This window comes from Drosophila simulans, chromosome X, assembly GCF_016746395.2.
Source record: "Drosophila simulans strain w501 chromosome X, Prin_Dsim_3.1, whole genome shotgun sequence".
Lineage (NCBI taxonomy): Eukaryota > Metazoa > Arthropoda > Insecta > Diptera > Drosophilidae > Drosophila > Drosophila simulans.
Window position 1 is genome coordinate 17,054,768 of NC_052525.2, and position 19,230 is coordinate 17,073,997.

Genomic DNA, 19,230 nt, shown 5'->3' on the forward strand with positions numbered 1-19,230 from the left:
ACTGTTGTTGTCCAATTGTTGTTGTTGTTGGTAACAACTTGCGCGCCATTACTAACAGTAAATTGAAGGAATATCACTGCTAAAAAAAAATAAACATAATTACACGCAAATTTGAAAGCTGCGACCCAAAAAGGTTTGTTTAAGTCTTCTAGTCAATTGGCTGGTTATATTTTGTTTCCTTTTTCCTTTTATTTTTGGTAGCTCAGGGATACACATACCCAGCAGGGGTGTGTTTTCCTGCGTGCGGGTGTATGCGTGTTTGTTTGTGTGTTTTGAACCTGTCCTCTTATTCTTGGCTAAAAATCAATAAAATAAAGCAAAAGTCGAAACAACAAAAGCTGCAGGTCCTTTGAATCCATGTGAATGTGTGTGTGTGTGTGTGTGAAAAGGGTACTGATATTCACTGGACTTTTTTCACTTAGTAAGCAGCTGCAATAACTAAATAAATAAAAGACCGTTAAACGAGGCTCACTTAGTTAGTCGAGCATGGCCAAAAAGCCCGAGTTGCCAATTGCCAATTAGAAGCCCAAAACAAACGAAGATACAGTGAGGCACGACTAACGGTAATTAGGCGATTACCCCCTGTAAATTGCACCTGCATTAACCGTTCGTTTTACAAAACATTTCCCGTTTCAAATGGCCAAGCTAATTGCCATTTTGAAGTGCCCGATTGTTTTCGATTTTCGCATTCGTTCCTGATCTACTAATCCCGAATTGATTGCCACCAATTGGTTCCAATTTTAAATCCTTCCTTTTTTTATTATCAATCAGCAGATTCCTATTGATTATATACAGATATTTTCAATGCAACAGTTCAAGCTTAACTGTTATAAATATTCTTCTTTTAAATCAAAAAACTTTTCATTAGTTTTGATAGTTTTAGTTAGTAACTCTTTGTTGTGTTAAGTATAAATCATTTCACAAATAAAATATGTTTACAAAATATAAATTTTGTTATGCCAATAGAGAATGAACTTCGAAGTAAATCACAAATTTTGCCCATCGAATGACTTATCTTGGATTCCGAAACTTTTAAAATTCGTTGCATGATTTTTTATCCCTCTCAATTAAATGACCACCATGAGTAATATCTGCTGAATCAAAACAAGTGTGCAATCTAGTAAATTGCCACATATAACGCATTAAGTGATAAGAAATATTTGAAGCGACTAAGTCAACGCTATGTGTAATTACTTTTCCATTATATTGAGTACTAACAATGGTAGCAATGGCTGGTATTATCTATTAGCCGCTATCCACTGTAGTTGGCCGCACTTTGGTGTTGAGTGATCAATGATAAAGCGAGTTAACCCCGTAGCAAAAGCGTCGAAACAATAATCGCAAGACCCCATATTAATAGTAATGGCGATTTTATCTCTTGGCCCGATGTTTTGCTATTATTTTCTTTACAGTTAGCGGGCAGCATACTGTTTTTTGTATAATTTTTTTTAATGCCTTTCCTAACTGGATTGGCAATTGCCTGGCTGTATATTAAATCATTTACACTTTGCCAGCTGCCATGCACTGATTCTGATACTCCGCCATTCACCCATTCCTCACTGTCTTTTGTTTGCCTCTTTCTTTTCCTCAATATATGCCATATAGGTATATTTATTTTCATTTTTATCAGTTTTGGCTTTATCTAATCGGAGGCTTCTCATAGCTGAATGACTCATATAGTCGAGCGATATTTTTGCCATATTTATATACGTATATATCAAGTGCATTTGAGCTGGCTATCAAGTCCAAGTGCAGTCTCAATTGGCTGATTAACATTTTCGCTGGTTTCGCTGGACTCCACTGCCTACCTGCCTATATCTATGCCCCTCTCTTTCCACACGGCTCTAGCCCTCTCTTTCGCCACGCTTGTCTATAGAACTTAAAGTCGTTAAACCAGTTTATGACTGGCCGGGCATAGAGGCCATGCGTTAAGTAAGTAGAATCAACAGACTCTGAATCAGCTGCGGATCTTACGGCCATAGCTACAGTGGCTGCGTTCATTACCTGTAAAAATTCGAGAGCATTGGTGTATTAGCCAGATAAACCCCTACACAATTATACCAAAACTAGGATCTCAGGATCTATAGCGCATAGAGACATTCATTTTGAGATGCAAGTAGATGTGTCTGCAAAGTTTTCTATAAGTAGAAGTATCCTATTTTCAGCTAAAAAAAACTCAATTTTTTAAATGACATTTTCTATTTATTTCTAAGTCTAAAAACAAAAAGACTTAGAATTTAAAAAATGTATTTTAAGATATTTTCTGTGGAGTTATGCTGTTAAGAGGTATCTTCAAGTCGGAAAGGTGCAGCAGAGCGTTCTTAATAGCCGTTTCTTTGTTACCATGTGTAGAGTTTAGAAAGAGCGGAAGAGAAAGGGGGCAAAGAAGCGGGGTGAATTCAGTTTATATGGTTGGGGGAAGCGTGCCAGTGGATGCAACTTCCTCATGTATGTATGGATGCGTTTAATGAGCGGCTGCCATAAGCGCATTTTACAAAGTTCAATTTAAAATTCCATTACGAGGCGTGGCAGAGCGTTACATATGTATGTACATCCAATAGTTGAAGTCATCGAATTGGGTTTCCCCCGCTTTTTTGGCCCTTTGATTCTGCCCAATAGTTAAGCACAGAAATCATATTCAAATTTAGGCCAATGTCAGACGAGGGGAGTTTGGGGCTAACGAAAACCGAAATAATTGACCAGAAACAATGATCGGAAACATGATTAAACATTGAGTGATCAATGGGGCACGTACATAAGTTGCCGGCGGCGAGGATGGAAGCTTCACTTTAAGTCTCCAATTTCAAGACTTCAACAGCTGCGCCCGATATTTACCTCTCTTGGGACTTGAGTATCGTTTTTTATTTTTTCATTATGCCAACCATTATTTGCTTAGTGGTATATATTTGTACGGTAGTTTACTTCACACTTCCTTATTGGCTCGACTTTGAACTTGGCATCTTCTCGAAGATCGTGGGCCTTTTGACCTTCCCGCTTCTCTAGGATCGATCGCTTCAAGGTCGCCTGTTTACCCGATGACCCAAATGCCACCATATAATGGATGATTTCCATACAACAAAACATATCTCACATCGGCGGGGGAAAAAAAACGAGAAATAATATAAACAACTTATGCATTCAACGGATTGCAAATGCAGCCACAATGGTTGATAGTTTAGTCCATTGAACGCACAATGGGCTGAATGGGGCATGAACAAATGTTTAGCCAATTCGAAAATTGTGTCAGCAATGGCAGCATCCAAATGCACGTGCCAAATGGCCAGAAATCAATTTGTATAATTCCACAAAAACAGAGATTGACGTAAATAAAGCCTCCGAATAATACAAATTATTTGAGGAATAACTAGAGAGTTTGTAGTATCAAATTACGGAATATAAGTTGCGATTCTTCAATCTGCTAGGTAAAAACTTTGGAAATTTGTCAAAATTATGCCAAGTTGTAAGATAGTCAATTAAAGCGGAATATTATCTTGCTTAAAAAAAAGTAATTTTTAATGGTAGTGCTCACCCTTCTAATATTCTTATTGGCCTGCCTAACAACTTGTTAACTGTTTTGTTATAGCGGATCGGAGATATATATATGTATTAACACATATTTGGGTTTCCTTTTTGTTGGGAAGACAATGTCAATGACGATATCTTTTTGGTTTTCGCCCAGCGATGACGAAGGCGATCGCAAATGACTTGTAGTTCGGATGCCAAAAAATTTATGAACATCATTATGGGAACGGTGGTGCCTTGAAATGCATACACATATTTAGATGGAGATGCATATTCAGATGCGAATGCCGTTGCAGTTGCAGTTGAAAAATTTCATTGTCGCCGTTTTTTTTTTTATATTTTTTTATTGAATTTTTATTTCCATATTCTCACCGCCTTTTGCGGATGGAGACAACAATGGGATTTGGTGTCTTCATCGAGGGCCCTCTGCTATTGATTGTGCGGCATAAATTACACGCTTTGTCACCTCGATTCGATTACAAATTTATGCAAATCGCGCTTTAATTTATTTAACAGCCACGATCCATCGACGATGGCAATTCAAGTGCGAAACAAGTGGGTGGGTATACGAATATTATACTATACTATATGGTAAATGCTACTTAATTGTGATGTCATAGTCGCCGCATTCCGGGGCAGTACAGTGGAGCATAGTTTTAGATAACAAAAGCTGATCGAAAGCACCGTTCCCATGCAAAAATGCAACTACAAAATAGAGCGGACATTTTACACAGCGCGAAATGAAGTTCGACTCGAAAAGTTATATTGAAAAATTAGAGTGTACTGTATAGAAATGCTTTTATAATTGTTGAAAAATTTTAAATAATACAGATTTAGTTTGAATACTAATCTAATTCTCAAGGAGCCATAAAAATAAGTTTGGAAAATGTTATAATGAAATTTGTCTGTTTCTGTGTAGCACAAATAATTAGCTCACATACGTTTTCCACTCTAGGCATTTAATGAGGCCCCTAAGCTATTGTCTGGCCCCTGGGCATCCCAAACCCACCCCCGAGCCCTGGATGTTGTGTAATTTGTTGTTAAACTGTCAATTCAATTGACGTTACTCATACGACCCGTTGTGCAGCGGATGTTTAGCGCAGCGAGAGGCTCCCCTCGCCCATTTCGTTTAGCAATTTAGCATTTGGACTTCTATGACCATTTATTTTCCCCCTCGGCTCACCAATTTCTGGCTCAACAAAGCCGATTTTGCAGGTCTGCAAATAAATGCGGAAAAGGTTTTGTAGCCTTCACTTTTGCCATGGATGGAATGTTGCATAAGAGATTTTCAATTTCAGATTTTCACCGGCTTTAATCGGGCTGTTAAAGACCCCACTGTGATATTTTAATTTCGCTTTTCCAACGTCTCTTTGATGTTGTGCCATAAATTTCCCCCATCCTAAAAAGCCTGGAGCCCAGCCAAGAAAATTAAAAGAAAAATTCGACTAAATGTGTAACACGCACACACACACGTAATCAATTTGGAAAAGTATATCAAATTGTTTAAAGAAATGGCAATGTAAAGAAACAATCTGAAATGTTAACGTTATCAATATGGAAAATAATATATTTCGTATAAGTTTTCGTTACGTAAAAAGTTTCGAGTCACCCAACACTTTGAAATTTTCTCCCATTAAAATGCAGTCACAAGCGGAACGAGTAATTGTCGCTCCAGCGACTTTTCTTTGATAAATATCTCTGCACTTCTTAATTTTCCGACCGAGTTTTTCATATTCTATTTTTTCCAAAGGGGTAAAATAAATCCTTGAAATGTATGAAGTAGACTGCATTTCAGCAATGATTAAAAAGGTCACCCAAAACTGTTTTTCTTTGTCGCCGCGATGATGCAATTTGCAAATGAGTGGACTGCGGAATTATTGTTACCTTCAGCGTCGTTTTTAATACGTTTTTAAAGGGGTTTGGTGTATTTACTTAGTGAGTCACTGGGAAAGTGACTTGGGATAAATAACAAACTGGCACATGAATGTGTCATCTTTAATGAAATTCGCTCATAAATGAGGGATTCTTTTCAAGGGAAGGGAGTAAAGTCTTCTATGCATTGCGGACTAATCTCCAATGGGAAAATCTTCATTTTTCCTGCAGACACTAACGAGTTTCGTTATATTTCCTGTACCCTATAGTAACAGTCATTCCCTCTTCATATCCGCATCGGAAACACCGAAAGGTGTACACTGCATACGAGTAAAGACGCTAAAAAAACAGGAACTGAGGTATCTTTACTCTAATGATCGGACTGTGTGTTATATCGCCTCTCCTCCGCCAATTATCTATATTTAAAATCATGTAACGCATTATGACTGCATGATAGACATGAGATGGCAAATTGATTAAGCACAATTAATTGTAATTAATTACAAGGAGCCATCGCCATTATGTCATCCCGTCCAATCAATTTGTTAACCTTTCCATCGCCCTTAAGTCGTTACAGTTTGCACATACAAAAGGAAATGGCTTTTTAAGAGATCCATATTATATTGTTGTTAATTTTGAGCATGCTGCCGTTTTGGGAAAGTGGCGCCGCCTGCTGGCCAAGTAGTGCAATTAGCCGAAAGTAAAAGTGGGCTGCACTGCGGGAAATCGGGGGTATATATAACATATATAGCTATTGTCTGAAACGGTAGCGAGTGGAAAGGTTTTCCCCGAGCCCATTTGAATGGCAGACATGTGGAGATGCAATGCTTTCGGATCGCTTTGGCTCGGTTTCGTTATATGTATTATTCGTTAGATATATGCACGTATAGATAGGTGTCTATGAATATATCTATACACATGTGAGGCTCGCGTGCAATCATCAATAACCAGATTTCAATGCCAAGACCTCTTGCAGTCCCCGAAAGTCATTAACATTAGTCGAAATGAAAGTTTTCCCAGCGGACAAATAGTCACCTTGAGAACCTCAGCACCGGAAAAAATAATTAAGCCTAGAATGAGAACCGAATTCAGTTGAGAGAGATGCAAACAAAGTAAAACTTATAGATCAGAATTATATGTAAATTTATTCATTTCGTTTTTATGATAAACATTTTAAGTGTTCTAGTGTGTTCTTACCACCCAAATGATTTGGTTTGAAATGCTTTGAGCTTAAAACAATTTAAAATAAATTAATTTTTAAGCAGAACTCATATCTGTTTGTGTGCCTTATACTGAAAGATTATTCTTTTCATAAAAAATTTATAAGCGTGCAAGTTTCAATATTTAAAGACAGTTACGTGCTTTTTTCCAGATTCAAGTGATAGACTTGATATCAAAACACCGCTGAAAAGGACGCAATATGAAATGGGGAAATTCTGGGGAAGGTGGGCGAGGTGGGTGATTATGAGGGGCCGGGTCGGCTGACGTCAAAGTTTTTTGTTCGCCACTTTTTACGTGCCGTATACGTGATTTATTCGCGAATAGAACGCGGCGAGACCCAGGCAGGCATTTGCATAATGGGGAAGATTTTGGTGGCGAAGGGGGGTTGGGGAGCCGCCAGAAACCACAATTATGCAATTTCCTGGCCGGCTCTAAGCACTTAATTATGGTTATTAAAAATTTGGCAAATAGTTTCTTCGCCTTTGTGCGCCCGATCATTTGCACATAGTTAGCTTGAAGCCAGACGCATGTGAAACATCGGAATTGGCCATATCATTATGGTTAAAATAATATGTATATATATGTATGCATGTTCGGATGTGGCGTGCCAGCTCTTAGCCAGATTTGCAAATCCGCAACGAGTTGAACGAACGATGGTAGCAATATTTTGACCATCATCATCATCATTCAAGAGATGACAAACTGTTAAATATTGAAGCAAAACGTGGAAAAAACGTGGAAGAAGTGAAGAGAAAGGCTGCCATATAAAGCACATTGAAAGATTAACACTCTTTAATAGCATTAATGTCTTCATTTGTTTAATTTACTAATTGACTTGGACAAACTGCAAATACAAAACGCTGTATTTTAATGCTTATTGGCTAGTAAGTGTTCTGAATAAGTTGGTAAGTAATAAAAGCCAACGAATGGTAAATAATAGATGGCGGTGGTATCATATCGGGCAGTGAATAAGGTCAGTTATTGTTTATTCAGTAGGGGTTTTAGTAAGCGATCAAACTAGTACCCAATATGAATTAATAAAGGCAAGATAGGCAGGAAACAGGGTTAGTATTTGCTGGTCAAGCAGCCCGTTTTGAGGTCAAACCAAACCCCCTTGTGGGAGTTGGGGTAAATAGTTTTGGGTGCACTTAAACGAAATCAATGCGATTAAATTCGACTTGGCCCAGTCTGTCGGGCGGCCAACTCAACTGGCCTTATCAACCATCGGGAATCGGTGTCAGCTAATCGCGCACCCACAACCAACCCACGAACCGCTGACCCCAATTGCGGAGCACCACTTGGTCATTCCGACCACGTCGCATGGAAATGGAAAACGAGACGAAAACAGAAATGGAAACGGAGAACAAACCTAGAAGCCGAAACCAAAACAGAATAAGAAGCAGCGCCACTCCAAACATGGTCAACGAAATTGGTTTGTCACTTTCTCAGCCAGAACCAAAGAAACACGAACGCGTCATATGGGTGCGCCCTTCAGAATAATGTGCACAATAATGGGCAAAAGTGTACTGGCTTATAAAGTATTATTATTAAAAACTATAAATCTGACTAAATAACAACGAATCAATTATATGGTCACCTCTATATTTGAAATTATTTAATAGCTATAGTTAACTTCTATTGTGATATCCAAAGTTCAAAGTGTTATTTTGTCAAATAAGGTAATATGTCTCGTAGTAATTTGCCCCCTGCTGTAGCACATACGTCACTTGCAGGGGTTCTGAACCCAACCCAGAGTAGTTTACGTTACACTCGAGCACGTTCTTATCGCAATTAATTGCACCGCATTGCATAAGCATCGCAAACTTATAGAGTGATACCAAAACGTAAACATAATCTCTGACTCAGCCCAGTGGGTCGCAATTATTAATTATAATTAATAAGCCAAAAGCCAAGGCGCAAGTCTTGCTTTGATTGGCCAAAAACCCAGCCAGAAGCGGAAAACCAAAACTGAGTCGAATTACACCACAGTTCCGAGGGATTCAAAGGGAGTGGGCTGGGGGTCGATATCTGGCTAAGATCGGGTGGGCTTACCCAGCCGGATCGGCACTGGAGCGCATCTGAGTGTGTCCAAGTCAGCGGGCAGCCAAAACAGAGCAGAGATCTTGAGATCCGAGTAATCTAGATATTGTCCTTCAAGTCAGTATTGTGCCAGTGAACTAATCAACTTGAGTAGCTTGGAAATTTACATCAAATTTTGAAAAGTTGTTAGAAAAGTACTATATAAATATACCTCGGAACGGGCCTTAAAGTAATATACATTTCTTTCTTAAAAAATGTTTAATTTTATTGCTTGATTTGCTTGCAGTTGCATCTGGAGTACAAGAAGGAAACAAATTATATATCCACTAGGGCGGAATACTAAGGAAAACTCGACACACAGGAAATCGAAGTAGGAACAACTACAACTGTGAGTAACGCTAGGAAAATAAGGGAAATCGGGAAGGGAAAACAACCAACAGCAATCTGCAAATCATATGCAGAAGAGCCTCACTCGCATATGGATATGAGATTTCAGATTTTCGTGACCATATCCGGTTGCCAGTCAGCAGTTGCAACTGCAATTGCAGCCTCCATCAAAACAATAGCAAAAACCAAAAGACGAAATGCGGAGTGAACTGAAAACGCAACTTGGGCTTTGGGGGCCCATGGAAATGGCATCTGGGCATTTGCCATTGTTGCCATAGGGATTTCGTTGGGCCCGGGGGTGTACAACACAGGGGGGAAGTTGCGTAAAACGATGATATATTCACAGTAGATCGGGCGATAACATCAATCTAAAGATGATGTGGAAAACAGAAGGTTCAAATGATGTCCCTATACGGTTACATTCATACATACTTACATACATATATAGGTTGTTTTCTAGGCTAGCAAATAATGTTTCAAATAAGAAAAATGTAATTGTTAGAGTTAATGAAAATCAATTTACATTGTCATAAATTAATAATATTATTAAGACTCAACAATGGCTTGGCCTAAAATAATCCACCATTTGATTCTGTGTTTTGAATCCAAATTAAGTTAAGTTTGTTTTTGTTTTGATTTACATCCAGTGTTGTATAAGTTTTTCATGTACTTCGTATGTTTATGTCCATCTTATCTTGTTTATCTAGTATTGTACAATTGGGTTAAGTGTTAGATATATCCAGTGCTGTATAATGTTTGCATACCTACATATTCATCTAGTATTGCATAATTCATTTTAGTGTTTAAATAAGTTTAGATAAATCCAGTATTTTTTAACTTGCCGATGAACTTAGCTGTGATTGGCCGAAAGTGGGAACCCTAACCTCATGTTCTAGAAAGCGAATTGCCAACAAATTTCAAGTAAGCAGTGCCTCCTGTCATCTCGAATGTCATTTGGAATTGCCTGAGCTCTATTCAGTTTCGTATACCTCCGGATTACACGCACTAACGTTTGAAAAAAACATAAAATTCCAATCAAAATGCCACACAAAAAATTTCCTAGAATGTCACAGGCGCAACTCAAACGTTTGATCAAATCACAAAATCAGAACATAGCAAAGGCCGCGTGTATTTTGGAACCACCAAAAATTATCCAGCAGCCGTCGATGAGGCAGTCCATCATGCCACCGAACCCTGCCTATACCAAGAAACAGCGCAAGAATGCGGCTGGAAAGGTGCCAGTGCAGGGGCTAGACCACGTGGTGCCGGAGGACAATGTGAAACAGGTGAAGCAATAAGTATAGTGCAAACGACGGGCTTATCCCATAAAATAGTACTTTCAGCCTAATCCAACCAAGCAGCAGATGCAGCGCAATCGCAAGAATCCATCGTTGCAACACAATGGCAATGAAGCATCCAAGCAGGAGAAGCCCAATCAGCAGGACAAGGGCCGTTCCAAGCAGATGCAGCCGCTGTATTCAAGCGTTGTGGCCAATAAGCAAGACGGGCCTACCGCAGTGATCGGTCCTCCACCCAAGGAGGGCTCATCTGGCAATCAATCTGGATCGTACTATGACAATGTTTCGGGCGAAGGTCAGGAGTTGCCGGGTAGCAGCTCATCATCCGCCACGCTCACTTGGCCCAGTCAATCGGCTAAAAGTCAGGGGTTCTTCGGAACTAGCGAATCTTCAGCTGACCCATTCAGCATGCAGAATCTGAAGAAGATTGCCCATGATTTCTTCTCATATCCGGAGTTTTATTCACCGGAGGCCAGCGAAACCATTGACACTGCCAATGGCTCCAACAAAGCTGAGCCCCCGAAGACGGAATCCCAGCCGGGTCTCAACTCTTCGCCGAGAGGCTCTGTCTTGGGTGCCGATAGGTCGGGCCATGCTCAATCGACTGCGGATGGCACAAATTCTCGCCGGAAGGATGTTCCATTGGAGGAGGCCTTCATGACCGTAATCCGCAATCTGCGCGAAAATTATCCGGGCAACGTGAACGGTGATACGACTTTCACTTCAAATTCCCCGAATTTCCAATTTAATGGCTACCAATCGGAGTACGATTTCGGCTCTAATCCCGATTCCTATTACAACGCTCAATCGACAGTGGGCCTGCCATCCGCTTACGGCTTTCCTCCTACTGGTTTTCCGATGTCCCAGCAGTCAGGCTTCATGCCAAAGCGTAACCAAACGTGGCCGGCTCAAGGTTCCAATCCAAATCATCCGCCATTGATTAGCGAAACTTATCAGGCCGAATTGCAGCAGCATCCTCGCTGGCCGGTGTATATTCCGGAATATGTTTCGCAATTTATGTTCGGTGAGCCCCAGGACGCCAATGCCGGCTGCTCTCGTAACGCAAACCACGGCAACACGATGTAAAAAAAAATCCGGAGGGAAATCGGAATAGGGTAGCATTCAAAAATCTCTTCATCACTCAACACCATTTGAAAAAAATTGCTAATGTAACACACAAACCAATTCCGTAATCCTAATGATTTATTTTGCATCTATGTATTAATAAACATTTGTAATGTTACAAATATTTTCCATATATTTGTAAGCCAATTACACTTAACCATCTTTTGTAATGATGCAACCGAAGATAAACAAATTGTACGCATCCGAACTACCTCGACTAGAATTTATGTAAATGCCATATCATTCGAATGTACACAGAAATGACATCAAATTTCACTTCCAACTCGGTTGGAAGAAAGTGAAAAACATGCGAAAAGATGTGAATGAACAAATCGACCAGCTTACAACAACCAACAATTGAAATAAAGGAAAAAATCAACTAGTCAGCGTCGATTGTTTGGCGGACAGTTTGGTTTTCTACTATTACCAAACCAATGGCAACAAAAGGGGTTCGTTTTTTTTTGTTTTGTTGCCCAAGTAAAATAAGAAATCAAATAAGATGAGTTGCCTTATAAAGTGTTAAGATAGCAGTTGTCATCTGTATGATTTCCTTTTCCATTATGATTAGAATTTTGGCCTAAGCTCGTTATCTTATCAAAGATATTGATAACACCTGCGAAAAGGCAATTGATGAAACCACTTACGATTGATTGATACACTTAATGTAATTACATTTACTTATATGACTTTATATACAAGCTAGTGTATTAGCTTGTCAAACCATTTATTATAGAAAGCGTGTTGGTCATTGAACGCGGTGAATTATTCAAGTAGTTTGGATATCAAAATCATTAGCGTAAATGCAATAGGGTAATTAAATTGTGAAGGGGTATTTATTTACATATCTTTGTAATTACTCTGTAATCGTTAGAGTTTGTTGCGCAATCTTGAACATGGAGAAAACTATATCTGATCTGAACAAAGATCAGATTTGTGCCAAAGACTTACGTTGCCTCTTGGTGATATAATAATTAGCATTAGTGAAATATTTATTTTATTTATTCATTTGTACATTGTAGACAATAGTTTTAAACCTATGCTACAATAGTTATAGCTTTAGCCGGACTTCTTTAATATCTACTTAGGTATTAGTTTACAACAATTACAATTAGAATTATGTACAAGTAGTTGCAATATGATACACTGATTAACATTGATTGGGGATTACAGATATGTGCTATTTGTTTACACCAGATGGAATAGGTTGAATTTGTTCAGAAATTTAAGCGCTTGATATAATCGGTTATGTTCACGTTTGTTTTTTTAACCGATTGGTACCCAGGGTAATTGGTCATGTTTGCCTTTAAGATATTAACAGATCAGTGATGTTGAAGTTTGGGATAGTTATCAAGGGCAGGATTGTTGCTTCTTTGGCTAGAATTTTGACTTTAGCAGCATGTTTAATGAGTAAGTCGCGGATCCTTGAGACGTAGAATGTTGTGTTGTTTATGCTGTTGATGACTTCTATTGTGGAAAGATGGCCAAGATGGCTTCTATGGCTTCTGCTCAGAATACCGAGGAGTGGCTTGTTTCAGTGACTCGTCTTCCGTAGTAATTACACTTTCTTTGCTGAATATATATATGAACTATTTTATAATAAATCAAAGGTCGTATACAAATACATGCGATCTAAACACTAGGGGCTAGTTGTCCATTGTTTTGCAGTTGCGAAACGCACGTTACTGGCACACTTACTCCGATCTGTTCGTATGCTGGGCGCATGAAAATGAAATTTCACTTTGTTCTGCGAAGTGAGGGAGCCTTCACTTTCGATTTGCATACCAAAAAATGAAGCTATTTGTTAGATAAGTGGGCAGACTGTTTCGCAGACAAAGAAAGCCCACAGCCTTGCGGTGAAAAGAAGTGAAATGCTGGAAAATTGCAGGGACAACCAGTTAAATGGGTTTCGACTGTGCCGAAAGTAACAATTGTTTGCTAATTTTAATAAATATGTATTTATTTAAGCACAATGGCAGGCATTCAAAACGAAATTGGATGAGGTCAGCTTAACACTACGCCATTTATTCAAAGTTGTTCAAATTCTAAAATAGTCAAGTTCTCACATTAAATCAGATTCAGGAATTTCGATTATCAACTTAAATTTTGCTTAAATTAATTGAGATTTTTTTAAGTAATACAGCACTGTTCTCGGAACTCTGAAGACATAATCATTGGCTGGGAATTCAGCTTTAAGTTTTGCGTGCCGCGAGTAGAAAGTGAGCGTCAACTTTCCCACCCACTTTTCCAGCGACGCCCACCGCCCCCTTTTTAGCCCCGCCCCCTTGCATATAATTATTGCACTTTGCCATTTCAATTTCGCCTTTGTCGCCTGCACTTGAAGGCTGCCTTGTTTTCATTTTCTTTAATTTTTGCTGTGTTCTCCGCCGTTGAGGTGTTAGTTTTTCCTTTCGATCGGGTATTTCAGTTTTGTCAAGACTGAAAAATCATAAAAAATGGATTTAGAATTATTTATAAAATTATACACCGCCTGTATAAATTTCTCTTAAGCAATTACATAGTGAAATTATTATTGAACTTTATTTTAGACCAAATAAAAATGATATTCCAGATATGATAAACCAATATAATTAGGTGTCTAATAAATGATGTCGAACTGGTACCATTATGAATTCCAGTTGTTGGTTATTAGCTTTTGCGATTGAATCTATTCAGGTCACTAGTCAAGCGACTTAAATTCTGTTGAATAAGCTTAACAAGCATTTAAGTTATGACTGCGAATGTTGATTAACATTTAAATATGCATTTTATGGCTAAGTGAAAAAGAGTATCGGATGAAACGACAAGGCAAACATGTGTGTTTCCCTTCGTGTTTTCTTTGCGGCAGGGCTTAATTGCAATGTGGAGGCACTTGCTCCACTTTTGCGGGCATATGAAAGTGCATTTGGTTTTTCTCCAACGTTTTCTTTGCTCGCGTCTGCCTTTGTGGTATTATGAAATGGTCTGCATACAGGGCCTTGAGTCCGATTCGAAAATGCGGCCCACAGACATGGTACAGCCAAGTTCAAAACAAAATAGTAACTTAAAACGACATTTAAAAATCTTATTAATTAGTGGATATTTCGTTTAAAAAACAGCATTAAAACCACTGTTTTGCAAGTTTCGGATTTATTTCCAAAATTGTTCATAAAAAGGTACTTCTTAGTTACTTATTATTGTATTTTAGTGGTATAAAATGTTTGAATCTCTCTTTAATTTATTTTCTATAAGTTTAATAGACGTGGCTATTTTATTGAACCGAACTGTATATGAGTTGCATCTCTTTTTTCGCCTGCTGCTGGGCAAATTGTTTAACGATGCTGATGAGATTTGCATAGCATTCCATACCACACCATACCACACCATGCCACACCATACATGCCCCTTAACTTGGAAGCTGAGGCTGAGTGTGGTATGGATGTCATTCGTTATGGTTCGCAGAACTTCTCCATTTGCCTGCCTTTGTTTACAATGAAACCGGCGGGCTTTAAACAATTGCTGTTTTGTTTTATAGCCCCGCGAATTGCCATGGAGCATAAAACATGGAGCAGGCGGCCAAATGAATTTGGTGACCTTTAACGCACCATGCCGTCATGTCAACTATGTACATGTACATGTATGTATGTTCGTAGTTGGGTGGCAAGCTTGCCGTGTGCCAAGTGGCGTATGCGTAATGTTGCAAGTGCACTTTCATCGGCCGCCAGCATGTCTAGATGGATATTCCACCACCACATATCTTATCGGCCGGAGAACACAGCTCAAACAAGACAATTAACCCAAATAAATGGGTATAATAAGTTTAACAAATTCTCGCTTCGCTTTTTTTTAGCACAAGCAAATGTACGTGCCTCACAAATGCGAATTAGGCCGGGCTTCAAATTGTGGTTTTCGACTCTCTTGGAATTGCCAAAAGTTTGTGTACAACAGCAACAAAATACAAAAAAAGAGAAAACATTAACAACAAAAACCCAGCAGCTACCACTAAATTTTGTATTTTCACAGCCGCCCAAAGTTGGAATGCTAATTTTTTCATTGCCACGCAATTGGCGTTTAATGGGGTATACTCGACTGCGGACTTAATTCAATTTTAGATTTTTATTAAAAATATAATACATATTTCGAAAGTGTATTCATTTTTGCTGCTCAACGAAAAAGTCTTTGTTTGTTATTTCTTTAATGGGCATCGCTGCTTCGAACCCATTCATTTCCAGTTTCCTGGCTTTATTTGTATTGCCAGTTGGCCAGAACAAAGCGGCAAAACAATTAAGAGCCAGCACGAGAGGCTCGAAGTGGTTGGCCCATACAGTCAGAGCCATTTAGGATGGTTATATATTTTTTTTATATTTTTTTTTTGCGTGGGCATAAACTCGAAATGGAATTAACAAACAGAAACAAGGGATGGGCTGGCTGAAAATAATCATTCGAAGATGCGACTGAAGATGGCCTTTGTTTACAACACACAAGTCGTTGACCTTCGGTTGGTGGGGGTGTTTGTGCACCAGAAATATTATTAAAAAGCATTAAACAACAATTATTAATAGTTATATCAGCCAAAGGGAGCTTAATGTTTTATATGTTAATATCGTTTTCCAAATGCTGGAACTTCGCTTCGTCTGAAGGGATTATTTTTTTCCTGTGTAGGCGGGATGATATCGAGGGCACCCAGAAATGCCCAAAAATGGCAACTCCTCCGGGGCGACAGGCGACTAAACCAGTTTCTCAGAATATGAAACGTATTTTTTTGAAAACGCGATTTCGATGACTTCATCGAGCTTCACACACTTAATGCCAATTGTTTCCCCCAAGCCGAGCCACTGACTCATCCTTACCCACTCTTTCTCCTCATCTCTTCCAGCGTTTGGGAGCAGTCGTCGCAAGATCACAGAACGGGACGCATCATGACTTTCTACTGGTGGTCACACTGGTTCTGGATAACCCTGATCCTGAGTGGTAAGGGCAATACAATAAGGATATATCAGTAAATTGATGTCACTAACATTTCTCGCAGTTAACTTGCTGTCCAGCCATGTCCACACATATCCCAGCCAGGAGGCGGAGTCACTCACCTCCAGCCCGCATACCCAATCCCAACCGCAGCCCGTGCGCACCACCAAGCTCTACCAAACGACGGTCACCCAGATGTGGGGCCCAGCCACCCAGAGCAACATCATGGACCTGACCCACCGACCCACCACCACCCGGCCGGTGGTGACCCCCAGTTATGGTGGTAGCCCCGAATTGGCGCAGGTCCATGATGTTGAACAGGCAGTGGAGCTGCAGGAGGAGGATGAGGTGGTGGAGGAGGAGGAGCTGACGCTCAACGATCGTGACCAGCAGGAGCAGGATGAGATTCGCGATCAGGAGCGCGGACAGGATGAGGCAGATGCAGATCCAGATGCGGATGCGGATATCGAGGACGCTGTAGCAAACGAGGAGCTGGCTCAATTCGAGTTCAAGCGATCGGCGGATTTCACCTCCGACCAGCTGAATAACTTTACGAATTTTAGCAGTAGCACTAGGTGAGTTTGCTAACAAAATAAGCTGCATTAAACAATTCGAACTGATCGGAAATATTTAACTTTAGTACAAATGGCAGCAGCAGCAGTAGCACCACCACAAAACCTGTTGCAATCAGCAGCAGTAGTCCGGCCAGCACAACAACCACCACCGCGAAAGTGTTGGCAACATCGCCGGCAGCTGCAATAACACCACCAGCCGGAGGCAGTGCATCCACTTCGACGCCAGCTGGCTCCGCGGCTACGCCGTCCACGCCAAAGATCCACACGGAGTGGCTATCCGATGAGCTGCTGGCGGGTGCGACTGGTGGCTTAGGGTCAGCTGTCACGGCCGAGGGCGAAAAGGCGCCATTCACGCTGGAAAATGCCAACAAGGAGGATGAACTAAGGCGTGCCGAAAGCGAGCATAGGTCGCGAAAATCGAAGGTTCTATCCGCGGAGTATAAGCACATCAATCGCTACATCAACTTCTCCGGCGACACGAAGAGTCTTCTGACCAGATCCGCCTCCGCGGCGCCCAGCGTGGCGGGGAGCGTGGCCGGATCCGGATTCTACGACGGAGGCGTCGGAGACGAGGGCAATATCTCATCCGAGGCACTGGCCATTCAGGTGGGTGAAACTAATCATCGCTGAATTCGATATTATTTGAAAAATTAGCTTCAAAAGTAACATGCTTTTTTTCAATTTCCAGCGAACGTACTTCCTGGATGCGGGTGCCATTTCGGCGATTTGCTTCACTGTCTTCGGCGTCTGCTGCACAGTGGGCACCATTGGGATCGTCCTGTACCGTCGTCGGTATCTGAACAAACCGCAGGCGCTCAGCGAACCAGACTCAAGTGTCTATATCGATGATAGCACGATGCGGGTGAGTGTAAGGATTCGTTGACCAATTGCCAGTGGCGCTTGAATGTCCTATGCACTAAATAGTTCTCTCTCTTGATTTTGCAGGACAATTCGGATGAGATGTACAGCCTGGACAACGACTCGTTTCTCAATTCGCTGGAGGCGATGACAATACAGAACTACTGGACGGATACGGTCAAACATACAAAGCTTTAATCTCCGGCCTTCCCCGTTGGAAGTCCACCCCCCTCTATCATTTATTTTACCACTTTGGTTCGATTTTGATTACGATTCTGTTTGGTTTCGCTCTTGAAATTAAATTCCATTCCTGATTTGACAACCAGACATCATAATCATTAAGTAGCGTAGTTTTTAAGCGCGTGTATGTATTTACTAATGTTAGGCAACAAAACGAGCAACTAGTTTAAGCCCAAAACTACCAAAATTATGTTTAGTGTACGTGTAGATCCTAAGTGCGCAATGTTTTTGTTGGCCTTGGCTGTTAGTTAAAGCCTTTCCCTAACAACTTCCCCACTAACCCGATTCCCGCTCTCCATTTTTGTAAACCAGCCCATTGTACTCGTATCTGTTAGTTAATTATTAAACCTTATTTATATTGTTGACTATTTTATCGCCCTTCCCGACCCAAGTCTAATTTTAGAAAACACTATTTATTAAGTTCCCAACTTTGTGTCCAACAATTACATGCAATCATTCCTTCCAGTTTAGCCTATAGAGCAACTTTACACTGTAATTAATGTATTAAAAGCGAAGCAAGCAAACAACAATTAAAAGAAAACATCACACAACCACACCGGTTTTGCTAGAATTTTTGGGAAAATAGGCCGTATCTAATTCCTAAATTAATTCATTAAGTTTTCGATGGAAAAACAAAACTTGCAGTTACAATTTAAATGGCTCTATAAATCTTGAACAAACGAATTATTATCACTGAAATTCTGGCAAAGCTGCAAGAAATTGTTTCAATATACACAAATATATAAAATGAATTATAAGCTAACGAAGAACAAGAAAAACTGTTTACTGCCACACAATCCTTGTCAATTTTGCTCATCGAACTTTTATACACCACTTGTACTTGTACTATCCGTTCGAATGTTGCAAATATTAAACGAAAAACAAAACCCAGATATAGTACATTAATCATTAAATGCTAAACTGAAATTATTCGAAAAAGTGTTATCAATTGGCGCGGCCAGACTGTTGGGAAATTCTTCGTACAGGCAGTGTTGGGAAAGTGGGCGGCACCGCGTAACTAGGAAAAGGTGCAGGAGAAAGGGTAAAGTCAAGTAAAGCTAGGGTGGATATAAAGAAAGAAAAGAAAACTATTTAGAATATTAATATATTAATATTAATTTATGTTAATGTTTATTTAGGTACGAATTGAA

At 39.9% G+C, this 19,230-nt stretch overlaps 2 protein-coding genes across 6 annotated transcripts; both read left to right on the forward strand.

Moving 5' to 3' along the window:
* The first annotated feature begins 92 nt into the window (after positions 1–92).
* Positions 93–19,009, forward strand: LOC6726283 (uncharacterized protein DDB_G0271670). 3 transcript variants are annotated; one of them, XM_016172423.3, is made up of 7 exons: positions 93–133; positions 8,942–9,043; positions 16,318–16,412; positions 16,471–16,981; positions 17,047–17,587; positions 17,670–17,849; positions 17,927–19,009. In XM_016172423.3, exons 3-7 carry the CDS (start codon positions 16,361–16,363, stop codon positions 18,035–18,037), a joined length of 1,395 nt encoding a protein of 464 aa, XP_016039789.1. In that variant the 5' UTR covers positions 93–133; positions 8,942–9,043; positions 16,318–16,360; the 3' UTR covers positions 18,038–19,009. The 3 variants fall into 3 exon arrangements, with proteins under 3 accessions (XP_016039789.1, XP_016039791.1, XP_016039790.1); XM_016172425.3 differs by having other exon boundaries at positions 17,670–17,843; positions 17,906–19,009; XM_016172424.3 differs by having other exon boundaries at positions 17,670–17,843.
* LOC6726284 lies at positions 8,848–11,847 on the forward strand. 3 transcript variants are annotated; one of them, XM_016172418.3, is made up of 4 exons: positions 8,848–8,884; positions 8,942–9,043; positions 9,860–10,328; positions 10,377–11,847. In XM_016172418.3, exons 3-4 carry the CDS (start codon positions 10,083–10,085, stop codon positions 11,424–11,426), a joined length of 1,296 nt encoding a protein of 431 aa, XP_016039792.1. In that variant the 5' UTR covers positions 8,848–8,884; positions 8,942–9,043; positions 9,860–10,082; the 3' UTR covers positions 11,427–11,847. The 3 variants fall into 3 exon arrangements, with proteins under 3 accessions (XP_016039792.1, XP_016039793.1, XP_016039796.1); XM_016172419.3 differs by having other exon boundaries at positions 9,897–10,328; XM_016172422.3 differs by lacking the exon at positions 8,848–8,884 and having other exon boundaries at positions 9,897–10,328; positions 10,386–11,847.
* Positions 19,010–19,230: the final 221 nt, after the last annotated feature.